This window comes from Caretta caretta, chromosome 10 (assembly GCF_965140235.1).
Source record: "Caretta caretta isolate rCarCar2 chromosome 10, rCarCar1.hap1, whole genome shotgun sequence".
Taxonomy (NCBI): Eukaryota; Metazoa; Chordata; order Testudines; family Cheloniidae; genus Caretta; species Caretta caretta.
Window position 1 is genome coordinate 6,722,479 of NC_134215.1, and position 17,640 is coordinate 6,740,118.

The following is a 17,640-nucleotide window of genomic DNA, read 5'->3' on the forward strand; positions in this document are numbered from 1 at the left end:
TTGAATTAGCCCTTTCCAGCACTCTCATGCAGTACTAATTACAATAGATTTCTTTTCCTCTTTCAAGGGTGATTTTTGTTAGTTTCCTGTTCATCTGTATTACTTATCAAGAGAGATGAGCTTGATCTCCCTCTGCAGAACAAAGCACCCTGAACTTTGGGGATGCTGGCCTTTGAATCCACGTTTTGTAGCTGGCCCACTGAGACAGGGAATCATCAAGATCCAAATGCATGGACTCAGCCTGTGCCAAAATCCACAATCCCGGTTCATTAATATTAATGAACGTCAGAATAAGCGAGCGGGCAAGAGCCACCATCAAATACCTTTCTCCTCCACTAGAACGTCCAGTCTGAGCATCTAATGAAAATAGTCCGCCTTAAAGCCAAGAAGAGTTCCCATCATGCACTGCTCTTAAAGTGGTAGTCTAGGAGAAGTGAGGCAAAGAAGCAGTGGTCAGGGGAAAGACCTTAAAAAGGTAGCCCCCCCCCGCCCAATCACAGCCCCAATATTCATAATGGGTCAACCCCCACCAAACATTTTGGAAGTTCAAATCCAGATCCAACTCTGTGGCTTGGGCCTGTCCCTGTCTGTCTGTTTTGTGGCGATTTTTACCTAAGGCATCATCTCTTTTTCAGTGATGAACCTGTGTTTTCCAATTTCACAGCTCAGTTGACCAATCAATAAAGATATCTAGTGACCTGGCCAGGGTCACCACAAAGACATTATCGATCTTTGCCCTGCTGCACTATGAGAGTCCTAGGAGAAGAGGAATTTTTTAAAATGCAGAATGAGCAAATCATACAGTAGAGGAGAATTAAAAAAACCAAACAGTGAAATATCCTCATTGGCAGAGGAAGAATCCCTCCTGTGGACTTACAGCTTTTACATATATAGAGCCAAATTCTGCTCCCAGGTATGCTAATGTAGATCCCAAAGCGACAGTGTTACTCCAGGTTAATGTGAGTTAAACTGACATCATTAACTAGACATTACTAACCATAGCTCAAGTTTTTCAACATGCTAATTTAGTCTGACCTCCTGCATAAGCCAGGGCAAAGAACTTGACGATGCAATATCTGCATCAAGCCCATAACTTCTGTCGGTACTATAACATCTCTTGTAGAAAGATATCTAGTCTTGACTTATAGATTGAAAGTGATGGAGAATCCACCACATCCTTAGGTAACTTTTTCCCATGGAGAATTAAATACCCTCATTGTTTAAAATGTGCACCTTATTTCTCGTCTGAATGCGTCTAGCTTCTGCTTTCATTGGATCTCGTTATGCCTTTTTCTGCTAAATTAACAAGCTGTCTTCTGTCAGAAGTCTCTTCCTTATGTAGGTACTTGTCAACTGTGGTCAAGCCACCTCTTATCTTCCTTTTGAATCAGCTAAACAGATTGAGTTTCTTTTATCTCGCACTGTGTGAGGCAGGTTCTCCAGACCTTGAGTTCTTCTTGTAGCTTTTTTCCACATCCCTTTTCGTGTGTGGATATCACAGTTCTACACCCCCTCCCAGTAATGATGGCACTAAAACTGTATACAGAGGCAATATCACTGCCCTACTCCTGCTTTGAAATTCCCCTAATTATATATGCAAAGATTGCATTTGCCCCCTTAACTACAGCATCACACTGGGAACTCCTATTCACCCCAACTCCTTTTCAGAGTCACTGCTTTCCAGGCTACAATAACCCATCTTATAAGTGTGACCTACATTCTTTGTTCCTAGATGTATGACCTTGCTTTTGGCTGTGTTAAAATCCACGTTGTTTGAGTGAGCCCAGCTTACCCAAGTGATCCAGGTCAGTCTGTATCACTGTTCTCATATAAATCGCCGGTCAGAAAGCATTTGCAATCAGTTGCCAGTATTGCTTGTGATGGGGAAGGCAAAATGAAATTCAGCCACAGCAGTGCTATTGGTCGTACAATGTGGGGCCTTTGCTGTCAAAAACACAAACAGAAACGGCTGACAAATACATAGGGCGCAACGGATGCTATTTGTACATACTCCCTTTTCTGGCCAGAATCACAATTTACAATCCATGAAAGAATCTACAGTGGAAATGAGACATTTGCAGAAACGTGGGGCACAATAGCACAGCTAAAAGAGAGCATTTGTTGCAAGTCGAACTGTTTGATTTTTCTTTGTATCCCCCACAGTAGGTTAGACTCTGCTCAGTCACACCACTCTAATTCCGTTGGAGCAACGCTATAGATTTTCACTGCTGTGGCTGAGAGCAAAATCTGGTCCAATCTGTCAAGAAGATCTGGGTTCTTCTTTTTTTACTTCATCTATGGAATGCACATTAATTAAACCCAGGATTGGACAACATACCCCCTTCTTCTCTTCAAAGCTTGGAGCTCTGTACAACGGAGATTCTGTGCCAAGAAAAATGTGAAAAACTCCCTGTTCCCTGCTTCATTCTGCTGAAGGACAGAGGCTTCAGTTTGCTGCTGTCTGGGAGTTTAACTCTTCTAGGGGCAGCAGCTCCCATAGAGACTTTTGGGTGCAGCTTTTAAAGGCGTTTCTGCTGTTGTCTAAAGGGGATTTTATGATCTAAACAATAGTCTATTGTTATCATCCCCTGAAAATATACAGCGATTGTAAAGGCCCAGAGAAGGGGAACAAAAATGGATTGAGTGTGGGACCTGCAGCTGACAAGAGCAGGGAGAGATTAAATACTCAGGAGCCCCATTGAAGTCAATGGAGCTGTTCCTAGGTCAGGTCCACACTTGACCCTTAACTTATTTAGCCACCAAAAAAAAAAAAAAAGGGGGTGAGGGGGGGAAGAGTCTTGACTGAATTATTCCAAATGATACAGGCTGCAGTGAAAAATGATCAGTCCCTCTTTTTTAACCCTGTCCCATAATACGGGAACAAGGGGCTCTTTTGCACCTCAGGCCATTACTGGCCGTCCATTCTGAAAAGAACTGTTGGCTTATTGGCACTAGATTAGATCTGTGGTTAGCTCCCAGCCGGAAGGAAAGAAAAGTGAGAAGAAAAAGAAAAGAGGAAAAGTCGGGGGGGAGGGGAAGGCAAACAAAAATGTAAGCGCGTCTAGAACCGGGCCGAGAGACACTGGTGGAGCAATGCAAGGCTGTTGACTGCCCTAAAGTAGTCACGTAGCTAAGCAGAGCACTGCAGCCTCCCAGGCTGTCGATCTGGCACCTTCGTCTCGGACTGGAACTCACCCAGATGATGTCCCCTTTCCAGGCTGGCAAATGTGTCCGTTTTGTCCTCTGTCTAGTACATAAATTAGCTGGCATTTCCCTAATTCCAGAGTTATTGCTTTGGATGGCGGGAGCTGGCAGGAAAAGATAAGGACTCGTCCTGGGAAAGGCATGGCAGAGGCTTAGCTTTGTGAGAAATTGCTCTTCCCAGGCACCCGGGGATGCCCCAGTGCATTGTCTACATGGGCGGCTGAAATGCCAAGGGACAGGCTGGCAGTGCGGAAATGGAGTCAGAGCAGTGAGAGGTCCAGGAGGAGCTGTAGCAGGTTTCAGGAGCAGGAGAGAGGAGGCCTTCTGCCTTTCATTAACGCCTCTCACAGAGCCGACCGGCAGAGGGTGGAGAGGAGGTCGTCAGTCACAACGCTCTGTAGGGCTTGGTTTTGACTCTACGTCCTGACAGTGGATTCGGTAGCTCTGTGGGCCAGGATCTAGCATCCTGCTCTGATGATGATCCTATTAGCACTTCTGGAGCACTTTCCATCTGAGCCTCCCAAAGGGCTTCACACAGGAAGGTACGTACCATTCGCCCCTGTTAGATACAGAGGGAGAATCAGGACACAAAGGACCTAATCCAAAGCCCATTGAAGACAACATGAGACAACCCTTTGATGTCACTGGGCTTTGGATCAGGTCCAGAGAGAGGTTATAAGACCCACTCGCTCCAGATTCACACAGCAAGTCAGTGGCCTCAGAGGGAGCAGAATACAGGCATGAATCTCGGCCTCGACATCCCTTCACCAACAGGGTGGGCCCGGCTCAGAGGAGCCAACACTGCTACCTCAGCATAGCCTCTGTGCTGCCTGAGAGGCACTGGGTCTCCCCATGGTTCCCAGTGTAGGGCTGCACCTTCAGGACACAGCTGAGCCTTTAACAAAAACAGCCTGCGAAAACCCCTGTGAGGTGGCAAGCTCGTTTTGTGGGTGGGGAAACCGAGGAACGCAGCGGTTTAGGTCATCAAAAGATCTGTGGCACAGCTGGGAACAGAACCCTGATCCCCAGCCCACTGGTGCTCAGCTACCACAGCGACTAGATTAGGTTAAATAGAATAGCTGGAACCAAAAGACTCCCCTCAGTGCAGTACTAAGGAGGGTGATGTCCTGAGCAGCCAAAGCAGGGAGAGGCCCCAAGCCATCCCTCCCAGTGCATGCTAAGCCCATGCCTTTGCGTGACGTACTCCGTTCTCTGGAGTCCTCCTGGTGGCCTGGATGTGCTCAGTAAAGCTGCTGGTCTTCCGCCTCGCTCCTGAGCCTTAGCACGTTAGTTCAAGGCTCCCAGTGGTTGGAGATATAAAAGGGAGGCAAATAGGGTGGCAGGTGACCTGCCAGAGCCCTCCATGCATAGGTCTCCCTTGACTGTGTGGAACAGCAGCATCCCGCTCCCTGTTCCCCAGCCCCACGCTGGGGAACGGACCAGCCAGGGGGATGGGTGCGCTGTGCGGGCTGTCCCCCCGTAGCCCCGTGGGGAATCCACTGTAAAGGCCAGAAACGTTTAGGCTGAATTAACTTGTCTGGGAGCCTCTCTGGGCCCAGCAAAGTCCCTCTCTGAGATGTTCCACAGGTAGGGAGGTGGGACCAGGCTGCTGGGGAGACAATCCAGGGGTGGGAGAACAGATGGCCCTATCCTGCCCCTGATCTGCAGGCTCTGTCGCTGCATCCCCCGTTTGTTTCATAGGAAAGAGCTCCACAAGACAGCTTCCCGGGGCTTCCCTTCCCTGGGCTCCTCCCCACCCTGACTGCTCCCTGGCAGCGAGCGGTCTCTTCCCACTGACATTGGAGCCACAGCGAATGACTGATTACGCTCTCGTCGCCAGTGAGGGCAGCCGGGTGGGTTTTTTGTTGCTTTTTACACCCGGTTCAGACAGTCCCAGCGCAGGTCAGGGGGAGGCTAGCGGATAAACAGAGCCTGTGCTGAACTGCCAGGGCAGAACCGCCTTCGGTAAACCTGCCTCAGGTCACTGGCTGCCAGGACAATGATTGCTGGCTGTTAGAAGATTGGCTGGATCACGTGGGTCTGTTGCTCCTGGAGAGCCCAGAGAAGGCATCCCAGGCCCTGGCTGCTGTAGAAGAGTGTCTGGACACGATCTCACCTGCCTCGTTCATCACAACAACAATAATGATTCATACTTAGCCCTTCTCTAGTGCCTGTCCTTGCCAGCTCTCCCGATTGCTGGGCTGACCGCAATTACCTCCCTACGAAGGGACTGTAAACAGGTACGTTTAGTTGCAGAAGTGAAATGACTCGCCCAAGGCCGCGTACATAGTCCCCCTCCTATGCTGTTCTGCAGCTTTCTTTGGCCAACTTCCGCACACCCTCCCTCCCGCACCTCCTCTGCCGGAATGTGCCTCTGATTTCTTCTTCAGACTTCGGCATCTGCTGAGGCAATGGATCACCGAAGCCCCCTCTTTCCAGTAGCTTGAGGCATGCTCCTGTTTAACACAGAGCTGAGGCGTAGCACGCAAACAAGCTCAGGAGTAAGGGGGAAAGCTGCCGAGTTCATTGCTCGCCGTGTGCACCATCAGCCAGACACATCTCTGCACGTCAGGAAGGCTGCGCAGCCACATCAAGCAGTTTTTACTGGCAAGTCTCGGCTGGAGTCGAGCCGTTTCTTGGCTCTCCTCTTTTGCGAGCCGGGTGTCATCAGGGTAGCGAAGCCAGGACTCACTGTTAGAGATAATATCCGCACATGTCATCTTTAAAGCTCATAAACTGGTGACCACAAAACATGACTTGGCTAATTGCACTGGCATTACACTGGGAGATTTTCCGAGCTGCAGTTCTGCCGTTTGTGAGGAACACTGTTCTTCATCTTTCGATTGACACGTCACTGAAGCCGGTATGTACATGGAGAGATAGGATACCAAGATGGGAACTACCAGTAGGCTATCTCAGGATCTTGGATTTGTAACCCTTTTCCTTATTCCCCTTCCCTACCTCCACTTTGTTTTCCATCATCACATCATGTTTCTACTTAGACTGTGAGCTGGATAGGCCAGGGTCTGCCTCTTTTGCCTGTTTTGTGATACCTAGCACGCTTTTAAACACCATAATTAATAACGCAGCAGAGCCATGAAAAATGTTTGAGAATCTGCCACCTTATAACTGATATATGAAATATATAAAATCCTATATATAAAACCGATATAGGAAATACAGGGCAATTTCTAAAGCTTCATGTGCATTAAGATTCAGGGTAGTTCCTACTAAGTCACACTTACGGGTGGGTTCAGAGCTCCAACAAGGCCAGAGGGAACTTGCAATAGAAGATCTTGTGGGGAAGCCTCAGGAACAGCCAAGCTCAGGTAGGAATCGCTTTGAGTCTGAGTGACCAGTTAAACCCATGCCCAGGACAGGGATAAGTTTGGACACCTATTCAGGGTCTGTGTTGCTTCTTGAGGAAGAGATAGGGACTCTGCCCATTCTCCATTGGCAACGAAATCTAAAGCTGGATTAACAGACTGCTTGGTTTGGCTGGGGCCTTGGTTTTTTATTTTCCATTAGAAGAAACACTGCAAATGAGATTTAACCCAGACGGTTTTACCCATTGGCTGGCGATTTAACCCATTGATTACAATAACTGCACACAGCCAGGAAATGTTAAAGGTCACTGTTGACCCCCGCTGGGTCAGAGGGAGCTTTTGAAATGAGGCAGGTGCCTGTGTAGGAATTGAGGTGCCTCACTTCAGTGTCTTATATTTGAAACTCTTCCCCTTAATCATCATACAATAAACTTTAACAAACCACTAAAGGGCTTAAAATCCAAACCAAGGCCCCGATTCAGCCCAACACTTCAGCACATGCTGAACCAAAAGCGCATACTTAAATCCCATTCTGTGCTCAGTGGAATTGGGCCCTAAAGCCACACAATGAGCACAATGGGGTAGGAGGGTCCTATGCAGACACTGACAGTAGGTAAGACACAAAACACCTGTGGGTGTGGGTGGCTGAAGTGGACAAAACCACCTGAAAGAGAGAGGGTACCAGGAAGCTCTAGAGATGAAAGACTCAGGGCGGCCCAATAATTAGCCACTGGTCATTTGTTTCCCTTTTTTGCTTGTGTTTAAAATGTAATGGAGCAATTATGGTTGTGACCTCAACTTGCCTGACCCTTGTTCTGCTTTCTTCTTATGTAGGTAGGGAACCTTGGCCTACTTTTTATGCTCCTGTTTTTTATCTATGCTGCCCTGGGAGTGGAGCTGTTTGGAAAGCTAGGTGAGTAATGTGCTTGATACTGATTATTTCATCCAGTCAATATTTATTTGTCTTTCTCCGTTTCCATTGTTTTCTCTCTCTCTCTCTCTCTCTCTGGTCCTTTATAGCTCTGCAGCTCTGAAGATTAAAGCTTTCTCTTGATCTCAGGGTCACAGCTGACACATGATAATGTAACACAGACCCTTTCCACACCACACATACACACACGCAGAGTGTTCTGACCCTGCTTCCAGCTGCAGAGGAACTGTTTACTGCCTAAATATAATAATCTTGCATGGATATATTCACTAAGGCGGAATTTCACTGCTTACAGCCCAACAGATGAGTCTGCAGAGTTGGCTTAGAACCAGGTTTATGTTGGAGTAGCACCACGGTGAACTTCTCACTCTTCAGATCTTCCGCTGCCCTTAATTATTTCCTTTTCCGATAGGTTTTGGGATTCTGTCTTGTTTATAGATTGTTCTCAAAGAGCCATTTCCCCCTTTCTCAATCATCACAAAGCATCAGCTGTCTTAGCAACTTACCACCGACATCGCTTATTTACCCTGCTCAGGGGAGGTCTCTGGCACTGCAGAAGAAATGGCTACATAGTCACATATGTACTGCCATCCAGAAGAAGAGCAGGAGGCGTTAGACAAGAAAGGCAGCATAGTCCTGCTTTGCTCCCAGCTTCTTGGGTGCTGGGAAGAGAGAATACCCCCATTCCAGATCGGTGACTTCCCCACCAACTCTTGTTGACCAAAGTCAGGAGACATCTACACTGGGATCAGAGGTGTGACTGCAGCACCTCGCTTTGATTGAATTAGCTCAAATAACAAGCAGCGGGAGTTACACAACACTGCACGGGCCCCTCGAGACGCTAGCTCATGCTGTTGTGGCTTTGCTGCTATTGTTAGTGAAGCTAGCTAGATCTGAGCTAGCTCGGGTATGTCTGCACATGCTCCCGTCACCCCTCTGACTGCAATGTAGACATAGCCTCTGTGTAATGTACTTTCACAATGTGGCTCTCTGGCTCCCTCTAATGGATGGACCACATAGAGGTCTGTGGGTCCGTCAACACTGCAGCTGGAAGCGTGTTTCCCAGCTCGGGTAGACAGACCCATCCGCGCACTAGCTTGCTAAAAATAGCAGAGTAGCCATGGCGACAGCTTAGGTGAGCCACCCAAGTATGTACCCAGGGGATCCAGGTGGGTTTATACTCGGGCAGGTAACTCAGGCTGCTTCCCATGATACCCCTGGCTACAATGCTATTTAGCATGCTAGCCCGTCTGTCTGCCTGGGTTGGGGGACACGCTCCTAGCTGCAGTGTCGACATACCGTAAGAGTCAGGTGATTGCTTCATGCTAACAGTGCTGCATCTTTTAGCTCAGGAGGGAAAGATCATGAATTTAGAGGCATGCATGCTTTTAGGCCCCATGTTCAAACCTCACAGATGACAGCCCATCTAGGGGCATCACCAACCTTCCATTAAGCATGTCTGGGAACACAACAGAGAGACTCTCGCCTAGCCAGCTCCACAGCACTGTCCCCTTTCAAGTGTGACAGGCCCAGGGGGCAAAATGGAAGAGTCACGTCCCAGGCATACCCTCGGTATCTCAGTCACAGATTGGGAGTCCCACACACGTTGCTTGGGAAGCCATTAAAGCTTTGATTTAGGACTCACTTTTGCATGTTCTGACTCTAACAAAGCTTCAGAAACTTCCAGAGCAGCTGCTTCCTCAGCCCGTACGGATGGAGAGGAAGGTCTGATCATTTTCAGATGGGCTTTACAGGGTGACAGCCGTGCTTAGGGCCTGACTGAAAAACCTTGTAGGGCTGTGGTATTTATATGAAACAGCAGGAGCTTCAGAAAGCTATGCAGTTAATGATGCTGTTACTCCAAAAGCAACATATTTTGCACTGCTGTGATGCTTTTCAGTGTATGGATTTCCATGCACTTTACATATATGTATTCCCCATAATCCTGACTGGGAGATCAGGAAGTGTTAGTAGCTCCATTTTACAGATGGGGAAACTGAGGCACAGAGAAGGGCAGTGACTTTCCCAAGGTCACCCGATGAGTCACTGGCACAGCTGTGAAAGGATCCCTAAGTCTTCTGACTCCAATCCCAGGTTTTAGCCATTAGACAATGCCTCTTGGGGAGTTGTGTGATCATTCACATCAATGCTCTCTACTGATATGTCTAAATGACCCTGTTGTTTTTTTAAAAAAATGTTGTTATGGTAGCAACTAGGGATTCACCTGAGATCCAGGCCCCCTTGTGCTAGATGCCGGACACATACAAAGTGGAGAGGGTCACTGCCTGGAAGGGTTTCCAATCTAAATAGACAAGACAGACAAAAGGAATATTTTTATATTCCCATTTTACAGCTGGAAAAACTGAGGCCCAGAGCAGGTAAGTGACTTGTCACACAGTTAGCATGTGGCAAAGTCACTAACAGAACCCAGATCTCCTAGGTCCCAGATCAGTGAGCTACAATTCTATTCTCTTTTACCTGCCATTGCAGCTGTACATCTACAGTACAACATCTAGGGTTGTGCAGCAACTCTCCAGAAAGCATCATTGAAAATGCGGTGATTCCTGTGCCAGGTATCTCTGGTAGCAGCAGTATTTATTCACCTATCCTTAGACAGAAGATACTTGAATACCTTAAAGACTAAGCAGCCCTCTCTGCAGTTCTAAACCCGTGCTGTGTTTCTATGCACACTCCATGCCAGCTCTGTGCAATAAACAATTGCTGTGTGTGGTTTGAGATTGAGACTTGATCCCAGCTGCGACGAGCACCCAGCCAGCCAGCAGACCACTTCCACTTCCTGACTTTTATTGGGAACAGTTTGATTTTTCTTCTCTCAAGCATGGCTGGTCCATGTCTGCCACAAAAAAGCCCAGCTCCCTCCTCAGTGAGGTTGGTGGCCGGGCTTTTTTTTTTTTTTTTTTTTTAATGCACTTCAGAAATAAATGACGAATAATGAAAGGCTCTTGCAAGACAGATTGCTGCCTGTCCTAATGAAAACTTAATGAGCCTGTATTTTATGTACAAGAGGATGTTTGGTGTGTGCAATTTACATGCATTAGGATATTAAATCTCAGGGGGAAAAATATAAAAATTGCTCATGTTATTCCAGTAAAATATCCCTTATGGGAAATGTGCTCTGTTTAAAAAAATAAAACAAGATAATCAACACAATGGAGAGAGTAATAGACAAGCCGCAGTGCAGAGCAGCAAAGAGGGAAAGCAGTGTTCGTAACCAATTGTGCAGAGTTAGCTTACACGGTCTTACTTCGTTCCACTTCATTTTCAGCGTCGTATATAGTTAGTACTGCCTGTTAAAGGGGTCTTAGAGGGCGAAAATGCAATCAGGTTTGTACCTATGGCAAGTTACTTAATCCTCAGGATGTCTTCAGAGATTTTACACACATGCCCAGCAAGCCAGACTACTCCTAGTCATAGACTTGGCTCTTCCATAGCACGTTTCACCAGTAGGGCTCATAGCAGTATCATTATCCCCCTTTGTGCAGCTGGAGAGACTGAGGTGAAGGAACTTGCCCTAAGTCACCCAGCAGCAGAGCCATCAGCAGAACCCCATGTGTCCTGAACCTCAGTCCAGCACTCTGTCCTCTAGGCCACACTGACTAGAGCGTGACAGAAATGTTGGCTCTCCAAACCAGGACGATTGCTTGGGGAGATTAGGGTGAGGGGAAAATCTGCTGCAAAAGAGCATGTTGCCTCTGAGAACAGAGGAAGGTAGAACCGTCCGTGAAGATCGGCTTGCACTGCAATTATGAGCTACGGACCACATCCGGGGGCACTTTAACATGCCCTTCTAAGCTCCAGGATCCCCCACAAAGCTAGGCTCCGATTCCAAGGCTGCAGATTGTGAGCTCCTTGGGGCAGACGCTGTCTTTGTGTCCTGTCTGTACAGCGTCTAGCATCGTGGGGTTCCGGTGATACAAACAGTAACAACATCCTGTACAAGATGAAATCATGGAACTGAATCAAAGAAAGAAACTCCATGTAGGGTAAAATCCCACTACCCTAGAAGCTTAGTGAAGGTAGGGGGTCTGGTAATGGAGATGCCCCTACAGATAAAACCCATATGGTTCATCTTCCACTTGCAGCTCCCTCACCCCGCAGCACTATTAACCAGTGCTTCCAAATGTACCTTACCAAGCTCTCATCCTCCCCTCCACCTTGAATGAATGAAGTTGGCTCCATTGGGTCACCTGGTGTTACCCTCCCAAGAGCATTGCAAAGGCACTAAATAATAATAAGAATACTACCTGGCTCTTGTATAGCATCTTTAATGAGTGGATCCAAAAACACCTGACAAAGGGTGGTCAGTATCATTTATCCCCATTGTACTGTTGGGGAAACTGAGGCACAAAGTGAGGAAGCGATTTTCCCATGGTCACACAGCAGGCCAGGGGCAGAGCTGAGACTAGAACCCAGGTTTCCTGAGTCTCAGGAATCTGTATCTGCTTGGCCACACTGCTGTATTGTCAGTTGGATCTGTTTGTAAACCAGCCCAGCTGTTTTCATTGTGTTGCTTTCACTTCTGTTCTGTGCAGACTGCAGCGAAGACAATCCCTGCGAAGGTCTGAGCCGGCACGCAACCTTCACCAACTTCGGCATGGCCTTTCTCACCCTCTTCAGGGTGTCCACTGGAGACAACTGGAATGGGATTATGAAGGTACTTGCGCTCTCTGTCCATGCTGCTGCCAGCTTCGCCATGCTGCAGATGTTCTCTGCCCCCTTTCCTCCACGGAACTGGCCAGTGTGAATTTACACCACAGCCCTCTATGGGAGGAATCAATTGTGCATTACAGGCTCTGTGCTTCTAAAAGATTCCAGAGCTTCCCCTTTAGCTCATGTGGCAGGGGGTTGTGGCCTTAGACAGCTTATCCCACTGCACCCACTTACCCCATCTCTATTCCACTTACTGCAGTAGCTCAGCTGGGTGTCTGTAACATCAATACAAAATAAAAGGAACTAAAATTCCACCCTGCATATGGCATGCTAATTCCTCAGCCTGTGTCTGAAATAATATTCCCATTATCTGCACAGTGCTGAACAGGCTGGCTTTGGAGTCCCTCTGTGGTTTAATGCTTGTTAGCAAAGCTCAGTCTGATTCAAAGCCCTCCCTCCCTTTCTCTCTCTCTGAATCTCAGGACACGCTGCGGGAGTGCACCAAGGAGGACAAGCACTGCCTGAGTTACCTGCCAGTCATCTCCCCCGTCTACTTCGTCACCTTTGTCCTCATCGCCCAGTTTGTCCTGGTCAATGTGGTGGTGGCCGTGCTGATGAAGCACCTGGAGGAGAGCAACAAGGAAGCCAAGGAGGATGCAGAGATGGACGCAGAGATAGAGCTGGAAATGTCCAGAGGAGGGAGCACCCCAGCCAACAGTGGGGGTGGAAGTGGCACCTCTGCCTCGGACGTCAGGGCCCCCTACGGGAGCCAGGAAGCCAGGAAGCCAGAGTCCCCCATGCGAGTGAAGCATCAAGCCCTGGTAATGATTGACTCAAGGCCTATGGTGTCTTCTAATGAATGGGGCAGGGAGCTTCTGGTCAGGATCTGTTGACCAGCAGAGGCTCCAGAGTCTGTCAGAACCCCAATTATATCAAACTAAAGGGTCGTGCCACAAGGCAGTTCAAAAGGAAGACAGCTTTTCCTGTGTCCCCCAGGATCTTAGGGCTTGGGAGTAGTTTCCACCCCCATCTCCGAGTCTTCCAACAAGATGAGAGGCTCCCCATGATGTAGGGCAGTCTGGCTCTTTGACCTCCATGTGTGACCTTTCACCACCCAGCATTCCAGGGGGAGTTTTAACTTCCATTTCTCATAGGCATCAGCAGTGGAGGAGTATCCCCGGTGAATTTGGACTCCGAGAAGTAACAGCCCAAGTCACATGTTATATATACCACTCCCCTCTTTGTACGTCATTTTACCATGAACAGCAGCTGCAGGGCCACTGGTAGCACAGGAGACCTTGCCCTGAGCAATCCCAGTTCGTGGGCTAAGCGGATGGCAGGAATTTCTTCCGTGCAGGTGCAGAAATCCAGCTCAGGTTGTTGTTAGTCTTATCACATCAGCCTCTTGGCAGGATATCCAAAGGAGCCAGTCAGGGTTAGGTGCCCAAATCACTTGAAATTCAGAGGGGTTCAGGCTCCAGTTTGAAAACCCCAGTGCTTGACCTTAGGGTGCAAATCCAGTTCTGACCGAAGCTCTCTCAACTCTCACTGACTTCAGCAGGACTTGTGTTTTGCTTATGCTAGGCTGAATTTGGTCCTGGGCCTTTTCAAAGTCCACAGCTGATGCCGACTTCCTTGGTTAGTGTGGAGACATCCCAACCAAGCGGCATTTTGAACTCTGACTCCTATTTACCCTCCAGAAAACAGGGCAATCAAAATTCAGGTAGGAGCGGGGGTGAGATTTGTCCCATTTCATGGCAGACAGTAGATTGAAAACAGAAAAATACAGAATTGTTTTGCTCATATCATCAAAAATTAATCTACCATAAAATCAATGGGGGTTTTAGACTAAATAGTGTTTTTTTTAATCCCTCAGACTCTAATAAGACAGACAAAAAGTAACTTGGTTAGACAGTAGCCGGGGAGTCAGCATTTTGAATCTAGAGCTTAATAAAAGTTTCTACCGGTAAATGAAGCACAATAGAATTGGTTAAATTTCTCCTTGGGCTTTGAGATCCTTGTTCTGATCACACACTGAACACAGACCGATCATACTTTTTACAAGTGTGGTCATGATCTGTCAATAGTCACTGAGCAAATGGCAGCCCGTGGGTTGTTTCCAAAACTGCTAATCTCGCCTGCTCATGGTGCTCATGAATAAACTGGTGGCCATCCAGTTATTTGTGACTAGCCAGTAGAACAGCCCCAGCAGAGCAGACTTGCCGTGTTGTTCCGTGTATTGGTAAACCACCCTTCCATCAGCTGGAAAAAACCCCATACAGCATGGTGTTACCAGGATCAGTTCCTCACCGTGATCTACATCTCAGGTGCCTTGGGTTGGAACAGATGTCTCATGGAGTTCCTGCTCCAGGTACCTACAGGAATAGGCCAGAGGCCTGTCTGAATCCAGGTCAAGAAGTTGCCAGCTAACGCTTTAACCCCCACTCATTACAGTCCTACGGAAACCCTAACTGAATTACCGTGTCCATCTGGTGTGGAATTGGGCTCCCCGTTTAGCTAGGTTCTCAGACATTCAGTAACTTTGCCCTGGGCTGGGTTGCATGCACGCGTAGGAGATATGAAACCACGGGTGCTGGGCCGTCCAAACGTGGCAAGGGTGGGGAGAGCCCAGCCCTTCCATGCGAGTTAGTGGAGCTGGCCAGGCCCCGGGGAAAGTGCCTGCTCAAAGCTGGCTGAGCTGCTCTTCCAATGGGCATTATCTGGGGAGCCCCCAGAGGGATCTGGAGGAGTCAGTCAGAGTTCCTACAGGGCAAGGGGGTGAAGAGTTCAAGGAAATACTGTTCTTAGGGTAACGGAGCAGGAGACTCTCACACCTGGAGTAGAAGGGGCTTTTACAGTGTCTGGGCGTGATGGGACGGATGCCTTTGCAAGAGGTAATAAGACACTCCAGACTTGCTTGCCATTTGGACCCTTTTCTGCCTTCTTTTTCTTTTCCTTCCCGTTTCATACGGAGGGGGCAGGTGTGGGGAGAGCGTGTGTGAGCGCAGGGTTGAAGGGTGAACCCCATCCTTGCTCCGCTACTGATACCTTTTATCTTCCTAATTTTGTCCCTGAAGGAGGCACTGAGCTGTGAGAATGTGTCTTTAGCCATCCCAGACTCAGACCCGCTGGAGGGCAGAGAGACTCCCCGGATGGAAAACACGTCCTTCCGCTCTGCTCCTCACCACCATGTCCTGACACCTTCCCACAAAACCCCAGGCTGCGAGTCAGAGGTGAATGAACGACGGACCGTTGCTTCTGGGTTGTGCCATCATGCTTTGGTGCTGTGCAGCTGGCCGCTGGTGTGTTAATGTCCGCCTAGCGTTGTCCTCCTGTTGCTTCACAGCTAGAGCAGTCTGTGTCCGTCCCCTGTCTTCCATGCTGCCTTTGCATCTGCTGAGCTGGGCACGTTCTAAATCATTTGGCTGGGGCAGGCCAAGGAGCCTGCATGGATTGCGCGTGACATGTTCTTTTTAGCCAAGAGAGCCCTGCACTTATTAGACAGAGGGATGGACAGATTGTTAAATAAACAGTGAGTCCTTCAAGTAACACTGTTATGTTTCTCCCACATGGAAAAGCTGCTCCCCACTGCTTCGATATGGACGTGATATAGATAATCCACTACTGCTACAATTGGCTTTGATTTTTCAAGTCGGTCAGCTGGTAACCTGCGGATTTTCAACCTGGCAGGCCATTTGTTTCCATTGTGTGGCTCATGTGAGCATATTTTCTTGGTTAAGCTAGAGGGGGCAAGCAGGTAGAGATTTCTATAGATTTCCTGCTTTTGGTTGAAAGATCCCGAAATTGATTTTCTTGCAATTACTGGGAACTCCTTAAATCTGTGCTGAGAAGGTGGAACGGCACAACAAAAGCAACACATGGTACGTAACAGTCTGGGCCCTGGCACAGAAAAGTGACATGACAGAAAAACTCCACAGCTACTCCATGATTAGTTGGTTGCACCTCATCTTATGATGGGCGTTCAGCGGGTAACTGACAGTACAGTAAATGGCCACGTTTCAATGTGTCTTGGGGAAGTGACCCATGGACATCCCTGGGTGAGGTCATGCAGCAAGAAAGGCAGGAGTGGGTCGATTGCTGTTGAGAGCCATTCCTGTATTTTACCACTGAAATGACCTTTGCAGGATACAAGGGGGGCAGGTGTTTTCCCACACTGACCCTTCTTGCTTCTAATCTTCTTTTAAACCAGTGCTCAGGCTGGGTCCCGTATCCAATGAGAGCGCTTCTTAACCCCAAAGCAGGACTGGCTCCAGACCCCTTCAGCACCCATGACCAGGGACAGTGCTGTCTGCTAACTGGCGAGGAGTCCCCAGATTTAGTTTTAGGCCTCTATTTTGGGCTGCTGTTTCAATATGCGATGGACAATACAGCAACGCACCTTCTCTGCACGCTCTGTTCTGGATGCCAATGGACTCCTAACCGAAGTTCAGTGTACTAATCGTTGCTGGGCCGAGGTTACCTTAAACTCTGCCTCTCCAGCTCTGACTCTCTGGCATCCTGGGAGCCGCTGATGCCAGGGTGATGGCAGGACATCTTTCTTGTGGGTGCTGCACCTCTGCAACTCCCTCCCACTGGAACCACACTGAAGTGTGTATATACCTGTTTCAAAGAGAGTTACGCTTTGCCCAGACTTTCAGCTGATTGAGAGCTGTGAAATTCTGGGCTCTTAGCCAAATGGCCAGAACAATCTCTTCTCTCAATCTTAAATCAGTAGGCTATTGGGTTTGCTCCTGTCATTTGGAATTGTTAATGACTGGCCATGGAAAAGGGACCCAAACACCATTTGTAACGGGTGCCTTAGAATTGTGTGTGACAATGACCGTGTTGTGGCAGCATCACAACAAGACAATGTTTTGAGACATAACACCACACAACACAGGAAACCCCAAGTCTAGACTAGAATGGACCTCCCATAATCAAGCCATCCTGGCCTCATTAGGGCCATGCTGTCTCTACCTTCTCTACTCTCCTGATGTCTGTAATTAGAGTGATGAACAAGGCATGCGGCAAACATCTCTGGAAATCTCTGGGCATCCAGTGGTCAGTGGCATCTCCAGGCAAGTTCTGGGCTAAGACTGAGTTATTGACTGGAGGGTGAGTTTTCAGTGCGTGAGGCAGAAAACAATCTGTATGAAGAGAAGCCACTCTGAGATGCTTCTCTTGCTCTCTGCAGGGCTTCTGCTTCCTTGTCTCCTTTAACCTTGGCCACCTGGAAGCTAAGCTTTGAGTTGCATCAAAGGGAGACTGTGGCAAGGGCATGTTGCAAAGAGAGGCAATAATTGGCATGTTGAATGCCACAAGGGGTCGAGGGTTTCTGCTGCTGTGTGGATAAGGTCCTGGCAGGTCCAAGGACAGACAGCTTGTTAACTCTGAGGAGAGTTAGAAAAAATGTCACCTTGTTAAGCTGGGAGAGCTTGAGAATTTGAAATGGCTCCCAGGTCTGGCATGTACAGGCAGGAGTATTTGTTTTTAGCTCTTGCTTTCCTC

The 17,640-nt window shown here is 48.3% G+C and overlaps 1 protein-coding gene across 3 annotated transcripts in view; it reads left to right on the top strand.

Annotated features, from left to right (window-relative positions):
- Positions 1-17,640, top strand: part of CACNA1H (calcium voltage-gated channel subunit alpha1 H) — a 208,316-nt gene that overhangs the window by 177,195 nt on the left and 13,481 nt on the right. For 2 of the 3 annotated variants that reach the window (XM_048866479.2, XM_048866481.2), the window contains exons 28-31: positions 7,365-7,443; positions 12,015-12,136; positions 12,615-12,953; positions 15,210-15,365. In XM_048866479.2, the coding sequence (XP_048722436.2) occupies positions 7,365-7,443; positions 12,015-12,136; positions 12,615-12,953; positions 15,210-15,365 (696 nt within the window). The remainder of the gene's footprint in view (positions 1-7,364; positions 7,444-12,014; positions 12,137-12,614; positions 12,954-15,209; positions 15,366-17,640) is intronic. The other variant, XM_048866482.2, reaches the window with a different exon arrangement.